Genomic DNA, 20,295 nt, shown 5'->3' with positions numbered 1-20,295 from the left:
GAGGTTCCTTAAAAATCTAAAATTAGAACTACCATACGACCCAGCAATCCCACTACTGGGCATATACCCTAAGAAAACCATAATTCAAAAAGAGTCATGACTAAAATGTTCATTGCAGCTCTATTTACAATAGCCAGGACATGGAAGCAACCTAAGTGTCCATCATCAGATGAATGGATAAAGAAGATGTGGCACATATATACAATGGAATATTACTCAGCCATAAAAAGAAACGAAATTGAGATATTTGTAGTGAGGTGGATGGACCTAGAGTCTGTCTTACAGAGTGATGTAAGTCAGAAAGAGAAAAACAAATACCGTATGCTAACACATATATATGGAATCTAAGAAAAAAAAAAACAAGGTCATGAAGAACCTAGGGGTAAGACAGGAATAAACACACAGACCTACTAGAGAATGGAATTGAGGATATGGGGAGGGGGAAGGGTAAGCTGTGACAAAGTGAGAGAGTGGCATGGACATATATACACTACCAAACGTAAAATAGATAGCTAGTGGGAAGCAGCCGCATAGCACAGGGAGATCAGCTCGGTGGTTTGTGACCACCTAGAGGGGTGGGATAGGGAGGGTGGGAGGGAGACGCAAGAGGGAAGATATATGGGGACATATGTATATGTATAACTGATTCACTTTGTTATAAAGCATAAACTAACACACCATTGTAAAGCAATTATACTCCAATAAAGATGTTAAAAAAAAAAAGTTAAAAGACAACCCACAGAATAGGAGAAAGTATCTGCAAATACTTATACTTGCTGATATAAGGGACTTATATCTGCAAGTACTCTTAAAACTCAATAGTAAAAAGATAAACAACTCAGTTGAAAAATAGGCAAAGGATTTGAATAGACATTTCTCCAAAAGATATACAAATGATCAATGGGCACATGAAAAGATACTCAACATCATTATTCATTAGGGAAACACCAATCAAATCTACACTGAGATACCACTACACACTCACTATAACAGTTTTAGTTATTAACAAGACAAACAATAACGAGCATTGGCAAGGAAGGGGAGAAACTGGAACCCTCAGGCATTGTTGGTGGGAATATAAAATGGTGCAGCTATTTTGCATAACAGCTTGAAAGTTCCTCAAAATGTTAGACATATTTTTACCAGATGATGCAGCAATTCCAGCTGCTAGGTGTATATCCAAGAGCAATGAAAATACATTTCCATTTTCAAAAAGGAATGTATACAAATGTTCATGCAGCATTATTTTTTTCATATTTATTTATTTATTTATTTAGGCTGTGCCGGGTCTTAGCTGTGGCACGTGGGATCTTCGTTGAGGCATGCGGGATCTTTAGTTGTAACATGCGGACTTCTTAGTTGCGGCATGCGGGATCTAGTTCCCCAACCAGGGATCGAACCCGGGCCCCCTGTACTGGGAGCGTGGACTCTTACCCACTGGACCACCAGGGAAGTCCCAGCAGCATTATTCTTAATAGCCAAAATGTGGAAACAACTCAAATGTCCAACAACTGATGAGTAGATATATAAAATGTGGTATAGGGACTTCCCTGGTGGTCCAGTGGCTAAGACTCCATATTCCCAATGCAGGGGGGCCGGGTGTGATCTCTGGTCAGGGAACTAGATCCCACATGCTGCAACTAAGAGCTTGCATGCCGCTACAAAGATCCTGCATGCCACAACTAAGACCCAGTGCAGCCAAATAAATTTAGGAAAAAATAAATTAAAAATAAAATAAAATGTGGTATATCCATACAAAAATATTATTTGGCAATAAAAAGGAATAAAGTATGAAGTAATGATCCACGTTACAATGTGCATAAACCTTGAAGACATTGTGCTAAGTGAAAGAAACCAGTCACAAAAAACCATATATGGTATCATCGCATTCATATGAAATGCCCCAAATAGGCAAACCTATAGAGACAGACAGTAGATTAGCAGTTGCCTAATTGGGGGGTGGTTTGAGGGGAAGGGAGAAGAAGGTAGAGGTTAGGGGGATTGACTACTAATGGGTATGAGGTTTCTTTTGGGGGGTGATGGAAATGTTACAAATTTTATTGTAATAATGGTTGCACAAATCTGAATATACTAAAAACCATTAAATTGTACACCTTAAATGGGTAAATTGAATGGTATGTGAATTATATCTCAGTGAAGCTATTTAAAATAAAGCTGTCAGGAAATTCTGAAGGGATCACTGACTCTGAGCCTCACTGTGGTGGGCTGCTTGTTGGGAGCCCCTAATATCAGCATCTTTTAGGTTGCATTCACCAGGAAAGAGGCTTCTACCATCACCTGGAGAGTGAGGTTCTGCCTGACGATGTTCTGGGAGCTCTTAAAAAAAATTTTTTTTTTAAATTTAGACCTGAATTAGAAGTTTTTCTCAGACAATACAGTTTTGGTACTAGTTTTTCCTGCCAGAATAACTGAAAATACTTTCCAGAGATCACGAGGAAGGGAATTGACATTTACTAAGCCTCTAGGCACTTCCCATTCTCTAGTGCAGTCTGTGGGATGACATTACGTTAATATTCTCATTTTTACAGATGAGGAAACCAAGGTTCAGAAAGTAACACAGCTAGAAAGAGGTGAAGCTCTGATGTCTGAATCCAGTGCCAAGCTCTGCTCACTTTACTACAGCTGCCTTTGCTTTGGTTAGCCTCCGTTCAAAATGATCCTTCTCACCTTTCTTCTATGAAAGAGTGCCATTGAAACAGTTCTTCTCATCCATTCATATGAACCATGGCTCTCTGACAAATATCATGAGAAGTGAAATCAGGGTTATATGGCAGGAAAATACCCCTTTCCTCTTTGAGGGACAAAGATCATGTCTCACATTCTTTATATGTTCAACAACCCCTAGTACAAAAATCTGTACTAGTTCTGGTTCCCCAAAAAATATCAAAGTATTTTACCTTGTAGATGGTAGTTGTCTTTAAAATAATTCTCAAATCTGTGGTATTTTTTAAAGGAAAAATCATGGAAGAGTTGGCACACTTACCTCTGGCATCTGTTTTATCCGACTCACTGAGACCTATATCATCTTTGGCATCAGTGCTTCCCTCAACACCATGTCTTATGAAAAACTTAATATCATTTTCATCAATTTCACTCTCATCATCTGTATCATATTTCTGTAGTCCTTCCAATAGCTTTACTGCTGCTAAATGGGCAAACCTGTAGAAAAGAATTAGTAATTACAAGATCCACAATCTTTTTCAAATTGAAATAGCAGTTTGCATTTAATTTAGGGAATTACACTCTACATTATCCCACCAACTCACGCACCAATGAAGAACGAAAACTGTATCTGAAGGTCAGTGACAATTTGATGCATATCCAGCAATGCGGGGAATTCAAACAGTTAGTGGAAACTAAGGACAAGCAGTCATATTAAAGAATGATACCAGAATTTTTTTTTTTGGCCACGCCGCGGGGCTTGTGGGATCTTAGCTGCCCGACCAGGGACTGAACCCGGGCCCTCGGCAGTGAAAGCGAGGAGTCCTAACTACTGGACCACCTGGGAATTCCCAGATTCCATTTTTCAGTGGCAAAAATCCAACTGAAAGAAGTGACCCAATATCAAAAGAATATTTGGTGTGTCCCCAAACGGAACTGCTCAACTGAGTAGAAAGCCCGGAACCACCCTACTTGATTTACCTGTATTTACTACCTTTTCCTGATGGCCTAATTTAGATCATAGAATTAGTTCTGGTTCCAGTTTTAGGGAAAACTATAGCTCTAGCCCCCTTAATCTTCATCCTTCCTCAACCCTCAAAGCACTCAGCATGGCTTTGAAATTTAATGGAAAAATAATGACTTTCATATCCACATTTCTTATTTTCTTTGATCTTTCCCACATCTCTATGGAGCTTCTAATAATATACCCTTGGTTTTCAAGTTGTTGTTGTGATTGTATGTAATCTGCATTATTTTTCCCACAGTTTTGCTAATTAAAATGTTCAATGCTGGGACTTCCCTGGTGGTGCAGTGGTTGAGAGTCCGCCTGCCAATGCAGGGGACACGGATTTGAGCCCTGGTCTGGGAAGATCCCACATGCCGCGGAGCAACTAAGTCTGTGCGCCACAGCAACTGAGCCTGCGCTCTAGAGCCTACAAGGCATAACTACTGAGCCCGTGTGCCACAACCGCTGAAGCCTGTGCGCATAGAGGCCGTGCTCTGCAGCAAAATAAGCCACCGCAACGAGAAGCCCACGTACTGCAACTAGAGAAAGCCCGCGCACAGCAACAAAAACCCAACGTAAGCAAAAATAAATAAATTAATTTTTTTAAAAAAAATGTTCAGTGCTTTCTCTTAGGACATGGAGAATTACTCGCTAAACATAAAAACCTCAAATTTTATTTTGTTCACACACTTCCATAACCATGTGCACATGCACACATATATCTTTACCTTTCATCAGGTACTGCAAATCATTAACAATATAGTAATAAACATAGGAAGTTGTACGGTTAGTAGAATTCGTTATCTCTATTACTAGATTGTCACTTCACAGCTATCATTTACTGAGTACTTGCTTTATGCCAGATTCAAGGTTGTTTCTATAACACTACACTCACACTAGCACTTTGGTGCATGAATGACAAAGAAATGTGGGTCAGAAATTATGAATATATTCAGATACAGTACTAAATCACCCATGTAATACTGATATAAAGACAGACAAATAGATCAATGGATAAAATACAGACTACGGAAATAAGCCCACGCATACATGGACACCTGACGTGGACAAAGACACAAAGGCAATAGAAGAAAAAGGACAGCTTTTTCAACAAATGGTGCTAGAACAATTAGATATCCATATGCAAAAAAAAGAACTTGGATACATACCTCATACCACATACAAAAATTAACTCAAAATGGATCACAGACCTTAATGTAAAACCTAAAACTGTATATATAACAATGTCTAAAAGAAAACATAAAAGAAAATCTTTGTGACTTGGTGTAAATCAAAGATTTCTTAGATGTGATACCAAAAGCATAACCCATAAAAGAGCAAATTGATAAAAAAATTTTGCTCTTCATTGTTAAGAGAATGAAAAAACAAACCACAACTGGGAGAAAATCTTCACAAAACAAAAATCTGAGAAAGAACTAGTATCCAGAATATAGAAAGAGTTCTTAAAACTCAACAATAAGAAAACCACCCAAGTTTTAAAAGTGGATAAAAGATCTGAACAGTCACTTCACCAAAGGAAAACATACAAATGGCAAATATGTATATGAAAAGATGCCCCAAATCATTTTCCATTAGGAAAAAACAAAAAACACAATGAGACACCACTACACACCTACTGGAATTACGAAAATCAAAAACTCTGACAATATCAAATGCTGGCAAGGTAAGAAGCAACAGAAACACTCATCCACTGCTGATGGAATGCAAATTGGTGTGGTCACTTTGGAAGGCACTGTGGCAGTTTCTTATAAAGATAAACACACCCTCTTAGCATGTGACTCAGCAATCCTACTCCTACGTATTACTCAAGTGAACTGAAAACTTATGTTCACACAAAAATCTGTATCTGAATGTTTATAGCAGCTTTATTCATAATCACCAAAAAGTAGATACAAACAAGATATCCTTCAACAGATTAGGGGATAAGCAAACTATGGAATACTATGGAATTCCACAGTCAATGGAATACTACTCAGCAATAAGAGATGAACCACCAATACACATGAATGATTTTCAAAATAATTATGCTGAGTGGAAAAAGCCAAATATATAAGAGTACATACCGTATGATTCCATTTATATAAAATTCTAGCAAATGCAAACTAATCTATAGTGACAGAAAGCAAATTAGTGTCTGTTTGGGGATGGGGCAGTGGAAAGCAGTAGGAGGGAGAGATTACAAAGGTGCACAAGGAGATTTTAGGAGGTGATGGATATGTTCACTATCTTGATTGTGGTGATGATTTCACAGGTATATACATATATCAGAATTCATCAGTTTGTGCTGTACAAATATGTGTACTTTACTATATGCCAATTATACCTTGATAAAGCTATTTTAAAAACTAAAAAATAGTGGGCCTGAGTTGATAATGATGCTACTATGTGGTAAAACAAAACCATATTCCATGGCTTCAAAGAGATCCCACAGACAAAATTTTAAGGAACATGAACTCACAAACAAAAATTGCATGGCAATTTAATGAATAATTAGGCCCTTGCATCCCGTCAAGCCTCATGTGTAACTTTTAGCCCACACTCCTAGTTTAGATTCAAGCAGTTCTGAACCACATGCGTTCCTCAGACAAACAAGGTGTTATCTTAAAACTCTTCCTCCTTCAAGTGTCAGCATAAATGTTGCTTTCTCCAAAAAAAAGTTTTCCCAGACTTCTATATAAATTCTGTCCCCCGCAGTTGCCTTCATAACTCTTACCATCATCTGTATTAACATTTCTCCCCCACAACTTTAGAACAGGAATACTTGGGCACTTTTTCTTCTGTGCTCTTACTGCACCTTATACATGACATGTAATACGACATACTGATTATAATCAATAAAAGTTATGTTTGTACATTTGTCTCTCCACAAGACTGTAAGTTTCTTGAGGGCAAGGACTATTTTTTGTCATCTTGGTAAACTTAATGCTAACCATAGCACGTGGAGCATGGTAAGTATACAGGAAGTTGAATGAAAAAACAATCAAATGAACAAATGGATGAACTAAATATTCTGTGAGGGCCTGACCTGAATGAGCTAGAGGTGTTCTATAATAGGTGTTACATTTAATTCAAATATAAATATTAAAATTTGTTTCAAAATCCATGTGACTCCTTTTGATTACTCCTTTTTATCACACAGCATTTCTCAACAGGTACCAGCATTTGGGTGGGACAATTCTTTGTTGTACACTACTGTTCTGAGCACTGTAGAATGCCTGGCATTCCTGGACCTGACCTCATGAAACATTAGTGATGGTCTCCATCACTGTGACAACCCCCTCCCCACATTTCCAAATGCACACCCCCCAAGAAGGGGGACTACTACCTCCCAGCTGAGAATCACTGCTTTAGAGAGAAGAGCTGATATGTTGTCAAATGTCAATTCAGCTTGAAAATTATCATTCCATCAGCATTTGACTGAGTCCTATAATCCAGAAATCTTCAGAGATTTCTGAGTATAGAAGAGTAAATGCAAAACTTTAAAAACAAAAGAAAGAAGCAAAGCAGATAGGGATACCTCTTAGCCACATCACTGGGTTTCTCCCTTGCTTTGTTGGTAATATTACTGTCTGCTCCCATTTTAATTAGCCACTGCAAACACTCTATGTGGCCTTGCCCAGCAGCTGTAAAAACAAAACAAAATGTACACACAAAAAAGTTACTGTTATTAGAACAATTTTCTAAAATTTTGGACAGTACCACTGCAGAGTATTTTTGTAAATACTAATCCTTACAATAACCAGCAGAAGTAGGTTGGCCAGATGTTATTTTCTCTAGTTCATTTATTCATTCATTAGACAAATATTTAATAAAGTATCTGCTGTACTCAGCCCCTATGCAGAGAGCTTTACATACAGATATAGATGTTGAAGCTCAAAGAGGCTATTTAACATCATACAGCCAGTAAGTAATGGATTTGAAACTATAATCTAGGTTTTTTCTAATCCTTATCCAGTGCTCATCTACTGTATTCATAGCTCCTGACCAATCTTGTACCAGGCCAAATGTAAGTGCAATCTGTGTGAATGTGAAAGACTTTGAAAATCTTTTGCCATCTTGTATAAGTAGCTTATTCCTCTGACCCTCATAACTCAAAATGTTCAGGGCCCCTCACTGATTACCTAAACTGTTCACCACCTTTCCTTAAAACACATGCACTCAATATTAATTTTCACCTCCACAGCTCTGCTTATGTGTCTTCTCACCTAGTGCCCATCACTCAATCATATGATCATCTAATTTCTCCCCTCCTTCTAGGTCCATCTCAAAATGCAGGGAAACTGTTGGGGGGAAACTCAGTCTAAAAAGATCTGAGTTTAGGTCCACTAAACAACAGATTGCAGGACAGGACAGAACTTAGCAAGTGGCTGGCATATAAAGACACTCAATAAACGTCTATAGAGTTGATGAATAAATGAATGGAAAAAAATGAATGAAACCTCAGCTTTGCTCTTACTAGCTGTGTAACCTCAGTCAAGAAACCTGAGGGGGGACTTCCCTGGTGGCGCAGTGGTTAAGAATCCGCCTGCCAATGCAGGGGACATGGGTCCGAGCCCTGGTCCGGGAAGATCCCACATGCCGTGGAGCAACTAAGCCCATGTGCCACAACTACTGAAGCCCGTGTGCTTAGAGCCTGTGCTCCGCAACAAGAGAAGCCACTGCAATGAGAAGCCCACGCACCACAACAAAGAGTAGCCCCTGCTCGCCCCAACTAGAGAAAGCCAGTGCGCAGCAGCAAAGACCCAACACAGCCAAAAATAAATAATAAATAATTTTTTAAAAAAATAAATAAAAAATAAAAGCTAAATAACTCAACAGCAATTGTGTCAGAACTGAAGATGAAGCAGGAATCATAACTTACCTTTATGCATAAGAGTTGATCCATTATTATCACGTTCATTAATATTGATTACTCCATCTTCTATTAATTTCTTAAGCATTGCCAAATCACCCTTAAAGGCAGCCACATGACCTGGAAATGCTAAAGCTATGAATTAAAAATTCAGCATTTCAGGAAACATAGGAATTCGTTCCTTTTCCCTGCCTTAATCAGTCACACATTTCAGGTTTCAGTATTAACTCAACTATGAGAATGTTACATTGGAATTAGTTCAGTTGATGCAATGACAAGTAATAAAAAGAGAATCATAAAATAAGATTATTATTAACTGTGTAGCCTTTCCATCCCTCAGGATCTCAAACATGCCAGGAATATATGGTACCAGAACTATTCTTGCCATCTTCCCTGTTTCTCTCAGGCCACCACAAAACACAAGGAGATGGTCATTTTCAACCCTTTGTATAAAGACATACTTGGTCTCAAGTCCTACATTTGCATAGACCACTCCCTCCCCGTTTACAAGTGAAGAAAGCAAAAGAAACTGGAAGGAGATAAAGTATATGTGTGTATCTATACATAAACATAGACACAGACACGTGTGAATACACCTGACCTAGTGCCTAGCACATAGTAAATACTTAATAAAATGTTTTTAATGATAACAACGAGATATACTGAGCCCTTACTGAATGCCAAGCATGGTAGTACGCACTTGTAAGGATTGCCTCATTTAACCCCCTCAACAACCCTGAGGTAGCTATTCTCATTTCTACATATGGAAAGGAAACAACCTAGAATACCCAAGGAGTATTTTAAAAAGGACAAAGTTGGAGACTTATAATACCTGACTGTAAGTCTTACTATAAAGCTACAGTAATCAAAACTGTGTAGTACTGGGCTTCCCTGGTGGTGCAGTGGTTAAGAATCTGCCTGCCAATGCAGGGGACATGGGCTCGAGCCCTGGTCTGGGAAGATTCCACACGCCGCAGAGCAACTAAGCCAGTGCACCACAACTACTGAGCCTGCACTCTAGAACCCACGAACCACAACTACTGAAGCCTGTGCACCTAGAGCCTGTGCTCCGCAACAAGAGAAGCCACTGCAATGAGAAGCCCGCGCACCGCAACGAACAGTAGGGTAGCCCCCACTCACCGCAACCAGAGAAAGCCCCCGTGCAGCAACGAAGACCCAATGCAACCAAAAATAAAATAAATAAATTTATTTTAAAAAAAAAAAGAGAGACACGAGAGCTTGCTTCCTCTCTTTCAAAAAAAAAAAAAACACTTTGTAGTACTGGCAAAGAGACCTACCAATAAGACAGAATGCATAAACAAAATATGCATCCATACAATGGAATACTATTCAGCAATAAAGAGTAACGAACTTCTAATATACACAACACAAATGAATCTCAAAAGATTAGAGAAACCCATTAGAAATCCATTTCCATTAGAAAACCCAAACTAATCTATAGTGACAGAAAACAAATCAGTGGCTGTGTGCGGCCAGGGTGAAAAGAGGGATGAACTACAAGAGGGTATGAAAAAACATTTGAGATGAACTGCATACTTTAAATAAATACAGTTTATTTTATGTAAATCATACTTTAATAAAGTTGCTTTTTTTAAACAAGGGTATCATTTGTGAAAAAACAAGCCACAGTGTGAGAGAAAATATCTATATCAGATAAAATTAATAAATGATTGGTATCAGAACTATATAAAACAGCTCAAATTATTTAGAAAAGGACAAAGAACACAATTTTACAGGCAATTCAATAGAAAACTAGAATAGCCAATAACTTTACTAAACAATGTTCAGCCTCATTAGTAATCAAAAAAATGCAAATAAAAACACAAGTTAAACCTCTTCATACCCAACTAAGTGGCAAAAATTTTTACGTCTGACAATACTGAATATTGTTTCTCTAAATTCTCACCAAACATTGCTGATGAGAGTGTAAATTACTACAACCACTCTGATAAAGAATGCAGCATTTATAACTATTTATACTGAAAATGGGCATATCCCAACAAGCAAAACCTAAAGTAGAGTTTCCCAACTATTTACCAAGGCAGTGCTCTTAACTCTCAATCTTCAGAGAAGATAGGCAGTACCTCAAGAAGCCTCATCCAACAGTACCAGTATGCCACACAAATATCATTTTCTATGTGGGCAAAGTGTGAAAAGGGTAGGGAAGCACTTCTCTAAAGAACATCCTGGGGCTTCCCTGGTGGCGCAGTGGTTGAGAGTCTGCCTGCCGATGTAGGGGACATGGGTTCGTGCCTCGGTCCAGGAAGATCCCACATGCCGCAGAGCGGCTGGGCCCGTGAGCCATGGCCACTGAGCCTGCGCGTCTGGAGCCTGTGCTCCGCAACAGGAGAGGCCACAATAGTGAGGCCCACACACCACAAAAAAAAACAAAAAAAACACAAACAAAAAAAAATCCTGTGCATGTAAACAAGGACACATACAAGAATATCAATTACCACCGTGATTGTAATTCTGAAAACCGTAAACAATCTAAACGTCAAATCGGAGAATGGATAAACAGTGTTTTATTAAATGCAATACCACAAACAATTTAAAAGAATAAACTAGAATACATCTATCTGTCTAATAAACCTCAAAAATCATAACATTTTGTGAAAAAAGAAAGTTAGAGAGAAGTATACATTACTATTTCATGCCATTTTTATAAAGTTTTAAAAGAAGTTTCAAAGACTTCTAGTTGTCCACTAAAATCCCCTTCCTTCCACAGTAACAAGAGCTGCATCTGAGCTGAGTCCTCTCAGCTGGGTACTAAATTATCCAGGCTTCCTTGCAGCTGGGTGTGGCCATGTGACTAAACTCTTGCCAATAGAATGTTAGCAAAAGTGATGACTGCAAATTAGACCTTAAAAATCCTAGCTTAGGGCTTCCCTGGTGGCGAAGTGGTTGAGAATAGGCCTGCCGATGCAGGGGACACAGGTTCGTGCCCCGGTCCGGGAAGATCCCACATGCCACGGAGTGGCTGGGCCCGTGAGCCATGGCTGCTGAGCCTGTGCGTCCGGAGTCTGTGCTCCGCAAGGGGAGAGGCCGCAACAGTGAGAGGCCTGCGTACCGCAAAAAAAAAAAAAAAAAAATCCTAGCTTATACTCTTGTTCTCTCCCCACCTCCTGCTGGATTAGCAACAACTAGAGAGAGCTAGTTAGGAAGATAACAGGTCCCTGAATGACTACATAGAACAGATGGACTCTCCAACCAGGGCTATTATATAAAAGAAATAAACTTCTATATAATTTAAGCTGCTGAATTTTAGGATTTCTTATTAGATATAACAGTTTAGTCTGTTAAACTAAAAATACACAAAATGATACTGCAAATTTTTGTGAGTATATATATACTAAATATAAAACCATAGAATGGAATTATAAATCCAAAATAATGGTTACCTCTGAGGGAGAAAAGGAAATGAATGGTATTAGGGAGAGAGAACCAGGAAGCTTCAAGTGTATCTTATCTATAATATTTTATTCTTAAATCTAGTGGTATAAAGAGTGTTCACTGAAGACTCTCAAGATGGCAGAGGAGTAAGATGTGGAGATCACCTTCCTCCCCACAAATACATCAAAAATACATCTACATGTGGAACAGCTCCTACAGAACACCTACTGAACTCTGGCAGAAGACCTCAGACTTCCTAAAAGGCAAGACACTCCCCACGTACGTGGGTAGGGCAAAAGAAAAAACAGAGACAAAAGAATAGGGACGGGACCTGCACCAGTGGGAGGGAGCTGTGAAGGAGGAAAAGTTTCCACACACCAGGAGGCCCCTTCACTGGCGGAGACGGGGGGGTGGGTGGGGAGGAAGCTTCGGAGCCACGGAGGAGAGCACAGCAACAGGGGTGTGGAGGGCAAAGTGGAGAGATTCCTGCACAGAGGATCGGTGCTGACCAGCACTCACCAGCCCGAGAGGCTTGTCTGCTCACCCGCCGGGGCGGGTGGGGGCTGGGAGCTGAGGCTCCGGCTTTGGTCAGATCCCAGGGAGAGGACTGGGGTTGGCTGCGTGAACACTGCCTGAAGGGGGCTAGTGCTCCACAGCTAGCCAGGAGGGAGTCCAGGAAAAAGCCTGGACTTGCCTAAGAGGCAAGAGACCATTGTTTTGGGGTGCGCGAGGAGAGGGGATTCAGAGCACCACCAAAACGAGCTCCAGAGACGGGCGCAAGCCGTGTCTATCAGAGCAGACACCAGAGATGGGCATAAAACGCTAAGGCTGCTGCTGCAGCCACCAAGATGCCTGCGTGCAAGCACAGGTCACTATCCACAGCTTCCCTCCCGGGAGCCTGTGCAGCCCGCTACTGCCAGGGTCCTCTGATCCAGGGACAACTTCCCTGGGATAACACACTGCAACGTCACGCCAGCCTCTGCAGCAGCAGACTCGCCCTGCATTCCCCTCCCTCTCCCTGGCCTGAGTGAGCCAGAGCCCCCTAATCAGTGGCACCTTTAACCCCCTCCTGTCTGGGTGGGGAACAGACGCCCTCAGGCGACCTACACACAGAGGCAGGGCCAAATCCAAAGCTGAACCCCAGGAGCTGTGCCAACAAAGAGAAAGCGAAATTTCTCCCAGCAGCCTCAGGAGCAGTGGATTAAATCTCCACAATCAACGTCATGTACCCTGCATCTGTGGAATACCTGAATAAACAACGAATTATCCCAAAATTGAGATGGTGGACTTTGGGAACAACTGTAGACTTGGGGTGTGCTTTCTGCAACTAATTTCTTTCTGGTTTTATGTTTATCTTAGTTTAGTATTTAGAGCTTATTATTACTGGTAGATTTGTTTACTGATTTGATTGCTCTCTTTTTTTAATATATATATATTTTATTTTCCCTTTTTCTCTTTTTGTGAGTGTGTATGTGTATGCTTCTTCATGTGATTTTGTCTGTATAGCTTTCTGCCATTAGTCCTAGGGTTCTGTCTGTCCCTTTTTTTTTTGGTATAGTTTTTAGCGCTTCTTATCATTGGTGGATTTGTTTTTTCGTTTCTTTCGTTTTTTGTTTCCGTTCTTCCTTTCCTTTTTATTTATTTATTTTACTTCTTAATTTTTTATTATTAATAATATTTTATATTTTTTTAAATAAATTTATTTATTTATTTACTTTTCTTTCTTTCTTTTTCTCCCTTTTCTTCTGAGCTGTGTGGCTCACAGGGTCTTGGTGCTCCAGCCGGGTGTCAGGCCTGAGCCTCTGAGGTGGGAGAGCCAAGTTCAGGACACTGGTCCACCAGAGACCTCCCGGCCCCAAGTAATATCAAACAGCAAAAGCTCTCCCAGAGATCTCCATCTCAACGCTAAGACCCAGCTCCACTCAACAACCAGCAAGCTACAGTGGTGGACATCTTATGCCAAAAAACTAGCAAGACAGGAACACAACCCCACCCATTAGCAGAGAGGCTGCCTAAAATCATAATAAGGTCATAGACACCCCAAAACACACCACCAGAAGCAGTCCTGCCCACCAGAAAGACAAGATCCAGTCCGACCCACTAGAACACAGGCACCAGACCCCTCCACCAGGAAGCCTACATAACCCACTGAACCAACCTCACCCACTAGGGGCAGACACCAAAAACAACAGGAACTACGAACCTGCAGCCTGTGAAAAGGAGACCCCAAACATAGTAAGTTAAACAAAATGAGAAGACAGAGAAATATGCAGCAGATGAAGGAGCAAGGTAAAAACCCACCAAACCAAACAAATGAAGAGGAAATAGGTAGCCTACCTGAAAAAGAATTCAGAGTAATGACAGTAAAGATGATGTAAAATCTTGGAAATAGAATGGAGAAAATATGAGAAACGTTTAACAAGGACCTAGAAGAACTAAAGAGCAAACAAACAATGATGAACAACACAATAAATGAAATTAAAAATTCTCTAGAAGGAATCAATAGCAGAATAACTGAGGCACAAGAACAGATAAGTGACCTGGAAGATAAAATAGTGGAAATAACTACCGCAGAGCAGAATAAAGAAAAAAGAATGAAAAGAATTGAGGACAGTCTCAGAGACCTCCGGGACAACATTAAACGCATCAACATTCAAATTACAGGGGTCCCAGAAGAAGAAGAGAAAAAAAAAGGGACTGCGAAAATATTTGAGGAGATTATAGTTGTATAGTTGAAAACTTCCCTAATATGGGAAAGGAAAGAGTGAATGGAGTCCAGGAAGCGCAGAGTCCCATACAGGATAAATCCAAGGAGAAACATGCCAAGACACATATGCCCAAGACACATATTAATCAAACTATCAGAAATTAAATACAAAGAAAAAATATTAAAAGCAGCAAGGCAAAAGCAACAAATAACATACAAGGGAATCCCCAGAAGGTTAACAGCTGATCTTTCAGCAGCCACTCTGCAAGCCAGAAGGGAGTGGCAGGACATACTTGAAGTGATGAAAGGGAAAAATACACAGCAAGGATCTCATTCAGATTCAACGGAGAAATTAAAACCTTTACAGACAAGCAAAATCTAAGAATTCAGTACCACCAAACCAGCTTTACAACAAATGCTAAAGAAACTTCTCTAGGCAGGAAACACAAAAGAAGGAAAAGACTTACAATAACAAACCCAAAACAATTAAGAAAATGGTAACAGGAACATACATATCATTAACTACCATAAATGTAAATGGATTAAATGTTCCAACCAAAAGACATAGACTGGCTGAATGGATACAAAAACAAGACCCATATATATGGTGTCTACAAGAGACCCACTTCAGACCTAGGGACACATACAGACTGAAAGTGAGGGGATGTAAAAAGATATTCCATGCAAATGGAAATCAAAAGAAAGCTGGAGTAGCAACTCTCATATCAGACAAAATAGACTTTAAGATAAAGACTATTACAAGAGACAAAGAAGGACACTTCATAATGATCAAGGAATCAATCCAAGAAGGTATAACAACTGTAAATATTTATGCACCCAACATAGGGGCACCTCAATACATAAGGGAAATGCTACCAGCCATAAAAGGGGAAATTGACAGTAACACAATCATAATAGGGGACTTTAACACCCCACTTTCACCAATGGACAGATCAACCAAAATGAAAATAAATAAGGAAACACAAGCTTTAAATGATACATTAAACAAGATGGACTTAATTGATATTTATAGGACATTCCATCCAAAAATAACAGAATACACTTTCTTCTCAAGTGCTCATGGCACATTCTCCAGGATAAGTCATATCTTGGGTCACAAATCAAGCCTTGGTAAATATAAGTAAACGGAAATTGTAACAAGTATCTTTTCCAACCACAATGCTATGAGACTAAATATCAATTACAGGAAAAGATCTGTAAAAAATACAAACACATGGAGGCTAAACAATACACTACTTAAAAACGAAGAGATCACTGAAGAAATCAAAGAAGAAATCAAAAAACACTTAGAAACAAATGACAATGAAAACATGATGACCCAAAACCTATGGGGTGTAGCAAAAGCAGTTCTAAGAGGGAAGTTTATGCAATACAATCCTACCTCAAGAAACAAGAAAAATCTCAAATAAACAACCTAACCTTACACCTAAAGCAATTAGAGAAAGAAGAACAAAAAAACCCCACAGTTAGCAGAAGGAAAGAAATCATAAAGATCAGATCAGAAATAAATGAAAAAGAAATGAAGGAAACAATAGCAAAGATCAATAAAATTAAAAGCTGGTTCTTAGAGAAGATAAACAAAATAGATAAACCATTAGCCAGACTCATAAAGAAAAATAGGGAGAAGACTCAAATCAATATACTTAGAAATGAAAAAGGAGAAATAACAACTGACACTGCAGAAATACAAAGGACCATAAGAGATTACTACAAGCAACTATAAGCCAGTAAAATCGACAACCTGGAAGAAATGGACAAATTCTAAGAAAAGCACAACCCTCTGACACTGAACCAGGAAGAAACAGAAAACAAACAGACCAATCATAAGCACTAAAATCGAAACTATGATAAAAAATCTTCCAACAGGGCTTCCCTGGTGGCGCAGTTGTTGAGAGTCCGCCTGCCGATGCAGGGGACATGGGTTCGTGCCCCAGTCCAGGAAGATCCCACATGCCGCGGAGTGGCTGGGCCCGTGAGCCATGGCTGCTGAGCCTGCACGTCTGGAGCCTGTGCTCCGCAATGGGAGAGGCCACAACAGTGAGAGGCCTGCGTACCTCCAAAAAAAAAAAAAAATCTCCCAACAAACAAAAGCCCAGGACCAGATGGCTTCACAGGCGAATTCTATCAAACATTTAGAGAAGAGCTAACACCTATCCTTCTCAAACTCTTCCAAAATATACCACAGGGAGGTACACTCCCAAACTCATTCTACGAGACCACCATCACCCTCATACCAAAACCAGACAAAGATGTCACAAAGAAAGAAAACTACAGGCCAATATCACTGATGAACATAGATGGAAAAATCCTCAACAAAATACTAGCCAACAGAATCCAACAACACATTAAAAGGATCATACACCATGATCAAGTGGGGTTTATCCCAGGAATGCCAGGATTCTTCAATATATGCAAATCAATCAATGTGATAAACCATATTAACAAACTGAAGGATATAAACCATATGATCATCTCAGTAGATGCAGAGAAAGCTTTCGACAAAATTCAACACCCATTTATGATAAAAACCCTCCAGAAAGTAGGCACAGACAGAACTTACCTCAACATAATAAAGGTCATATATGACAAACCCACAGCCAACATCATCCTCAATGGTGAAAAACTGAAAACATTTCCACTAAGATCAGGAACAAGAAAAGGTTGCCCACTCACACCACTATTATTCAACATAGTTTTGGAAGTTTTAGCCACAGCAATCAGAGAAGAAAAAGAAATAAAAGGAATCCAAATTGGAAAAGAAGTAAAACTGTCACTGTTTGCAGATGACATGATACTATACGTAGAGAATCCTAAAGATGCTACCAGAAAACTACTAGAGCTAATCAATGAATTTGGTAAAGTAGCAGGATACAAAATTAAACCACAGAAATCTCTTGCATTCCTATACAGTAATGACAAAAAATCTTAAAGAGAAACTAAGGAAACACTCCCATTTACCACAACAAAAAGAATGAAATACCTAGGAATAAACCTACCTAACGAGATAAAAGACCTGTATGCAGAAAACTATAAGGCAATGATGAAAGAAATTAAAGATGGCACAAACAGATGGAGAGATATACCATGTTCTTGGATTGGAAGAATCAACATTGTCAAATGACTATACTACCCAAAGCAATCTACAGATTCAATGCAATCCCTATCAAACTACCAATGGCATTTTTCACAGAACTAGAACAAAAAATCTCACAATTTGTATGGAAACACAAAAGACCCCAAAGAGCCAAAGCAATCTTGAGAAAGAAAAATGGAGCTGAAGGAATCAGGCTCCCGGACTTCAGACTATACTACAAATCTACAGTAATCAAGACAGCATGGTACTGGCACAAAAAGAAAACTATGTATCAGTGGAACAGGATAGAAAGCCCAGAGATAAACCCACGCACATATGGGCACCTTATCTTTGATAAAGGCGGCAAGAATATACAATGGAGAAAAGACAGCCTCTTCAATAAGTAGTGTTGGGAAAACTCAACAGCTACATGCAAAAGAATGATATTAGAACACTCCCTAACACCATACACAAAAATAAACTCAAAATGGATTAAAGACCTAAATATAAGGCCAGATACTATACAACTCTTAGAGGAAAACATAGGCAGAATACTCTATGACGTAAATCACAGCAAGATCCTTTTTGACTCACCTCCTAGAGAAATGGAAATAAAAACAAAACTAAACAAATGGGACCTAATGAAACTTAGAAGCTTTTGCACAGCAAAGGAGACCATAAACAAGACGAAAGACAACCCTCAGAATGGGAGAAAATATTTGCAAACAAAGCAACTGACAAAGGATTAATCTCCAAAATTTATAAGCAGCTCATGCAGCTCAATATCAAAAAACCAAACAACCCAATCCAAAAATGGGCAGAAGACCTAAATAGACATTTCTCCAAAGAAGATATACAGATTGCCAACGAACACATGAAAGGATGCTCAACATCACTAATCATTAGAGAAATGCAAATCAAAACTACAATGAGGTATCACCTCACACCAGTCAGAATGGCCATCATCAAAAAATCTACAAACAATAAATGCTGGAGAGGGTGTGGAGAAAAGGGAACCCTCTTGCACTGCTGGTGGGAATGTAAATTGATACAGCCACTATGGAGAACAGTATGGAGGTTCCTTATAAAACTAAAAATAGAACTACCATACGACCCAGCAATCCCACTACTGGGCATATACCCTGAGAAAACCGTAATTCAAAATGTGTCATGTACCACAATGTTCATTGCAGCACTATTTACAATAGCCAGGACATGGAAGCAACCTAAGTGCCCGTCGACAGATGAATGGATAAAGAAGATGTGGCACATATATACAATGGAATATTACTCAGCCATAAAAAGAAATGAAATTGAGTTATTTGTAGTGAGGTGGATGGACCTAGAGACTGTCATACAGAGTGAAGTAAGTCAGAAAGAGAAAAACAAATAGCGTATGCTAACACATATATATGTAACCTAAAAAAAAAATGGTTCTGAAGAATCTAGGGGCAGGACAGGAATAAAGACACAGACATAGAGAACAGCCTTGAGGACACGGGGAGGGGTAAGGGTAAGCTGGGACGAAGTAAGAGAGTGGCATGGACATATATACACTACCAAATGTAAAACAGATAGCTAGTGGGAATCAGCCGCATAGCACAGGGAGATCAGCTCGCTGCTTTGTGTCCACCTACAGGGGTGGGATAGGGAGGGTGGGAGGGAGACGCAAAAGGGAGGGGATATGGGGATATATGTATATGTATAGCTGATTCAATTTGTTATAATGCAGAAACTAACACACCATTGTAAAGCAATTATACTCCAATAAAGATGTTAAAAAAAAAGAAGTGTTCATTATATTACATTAATCTCTCTATATTTCTGCTTAAAATATTTCATATAAAGAAGAGAATCTGGATGAATGTGTGGACAATGATACATAACATATTTTAATATAACATGTCTTATAACTCCTTTCTTTTCCTCCTCCATTTATTCTACTTATTAAATGCTAAAACACTTCAGGTTTATTACTTACTTTCTTGATCTTTTGGATCATTTCCTTCATACTCAGCCCCCTGGATAAACTGTAAAATGTTCTGCTTAAAGAACCTCTGGGCTAGGTCCAATACATTTTCTCCATTATCATTGAAGGCTTTCAAAGCTTGGGAGGCACTGCTCATTCTACTGAGTAGGAATTTAAAACAGTGAAGGTGGCCTTCCATGGCTGCTAAGTGAACTATAGGTGAGAGAAAAAATAATAATAATTTAATTTTAAATTGACAATAAAATATCTTGAAAAAAGAAACAACACATTAACTCTAAACCTCCTAGGGAGACAACTATCCCTATCCTATATAACAGAGATGTACTCTGGATGCAAGGATAACAGACCATTTTTCCAGCTTACATGTCCTTACTCAGTCAGCCTTCTAGTCAAGCCACAGCAGTAGATTAAATGGTTGAATAGCTACACTTACTGTGAATGTAGAGAGGCCAAGTGAGGGTCACCAAAGAGCAGGTCTCAGACAATTCTCTTGGAAAGTGAAATCCCAACTGCGCAGCTTATAATTATA

General features: G+C 39.3%; 1 protein-coding gene across 14 annotated transcripts in view; it reads right to left on the bottom strand.

The window, feature by feature from the left end:
• ANKRD42 (ankyrin repeat domain 42) overlaps window positions 1-20,295 on the bottom strand; it is an 84,486-nt gene that overhangs the window by 43,945 nt on the left and 20,246 nt on the right. For 9 of the 14 annotated variants that reach the window (XR_007478903.1, XM_049713907.1, XM_049713906.1 and 6 more), the window contains 4 exons: window positions 19,758-19,958; window positions 8,571-8,696; window positions 7,227-7,332; window positions 3,005-3,180 (listed from right to left, as the gene is read on the bottom strand). Coding sequence is in view for 11 of the 14 variants with exons in the window: in XM_049713907.1 (XP_049569864.1) it covers window positions 3,005-3,180; window positions 7,227-7,332; window positions 8,571-8,696; window positions 19,758-19,958 (609 nt within the window). In the remaining 3 variants the exon portion in view is untranslated. Of the gene's footprint in view, window positions 1-3,004; window positions 3,181-7,226; window positions 7,333-8,570; window positions 8,697-19,757; window positions 19,959-20,295 lie in introns of those variants that run through there. The other 5 variants (XR_007478904.1, XR_007478905.1, XM_049713910.1 and 2 more) reach the window with 4 other exon arrangements.

Source organism: Orcinus orca, chromosome 8, assembly GCF_937001465.1.
Source record: "Orcinus orca chromosome 8, mOrcOrc1.1, whole genome shotgun sequence".
NCBI classification, from domain to species: Eukaryota; Metazoa; Chordata; class Mammalia; order Artiodactyla; family Delphinidae; genus Orcinus; species Orcinus orca.
This window is presented reverse-complemented; position numbering and strand designations above follow the sequence as displayed.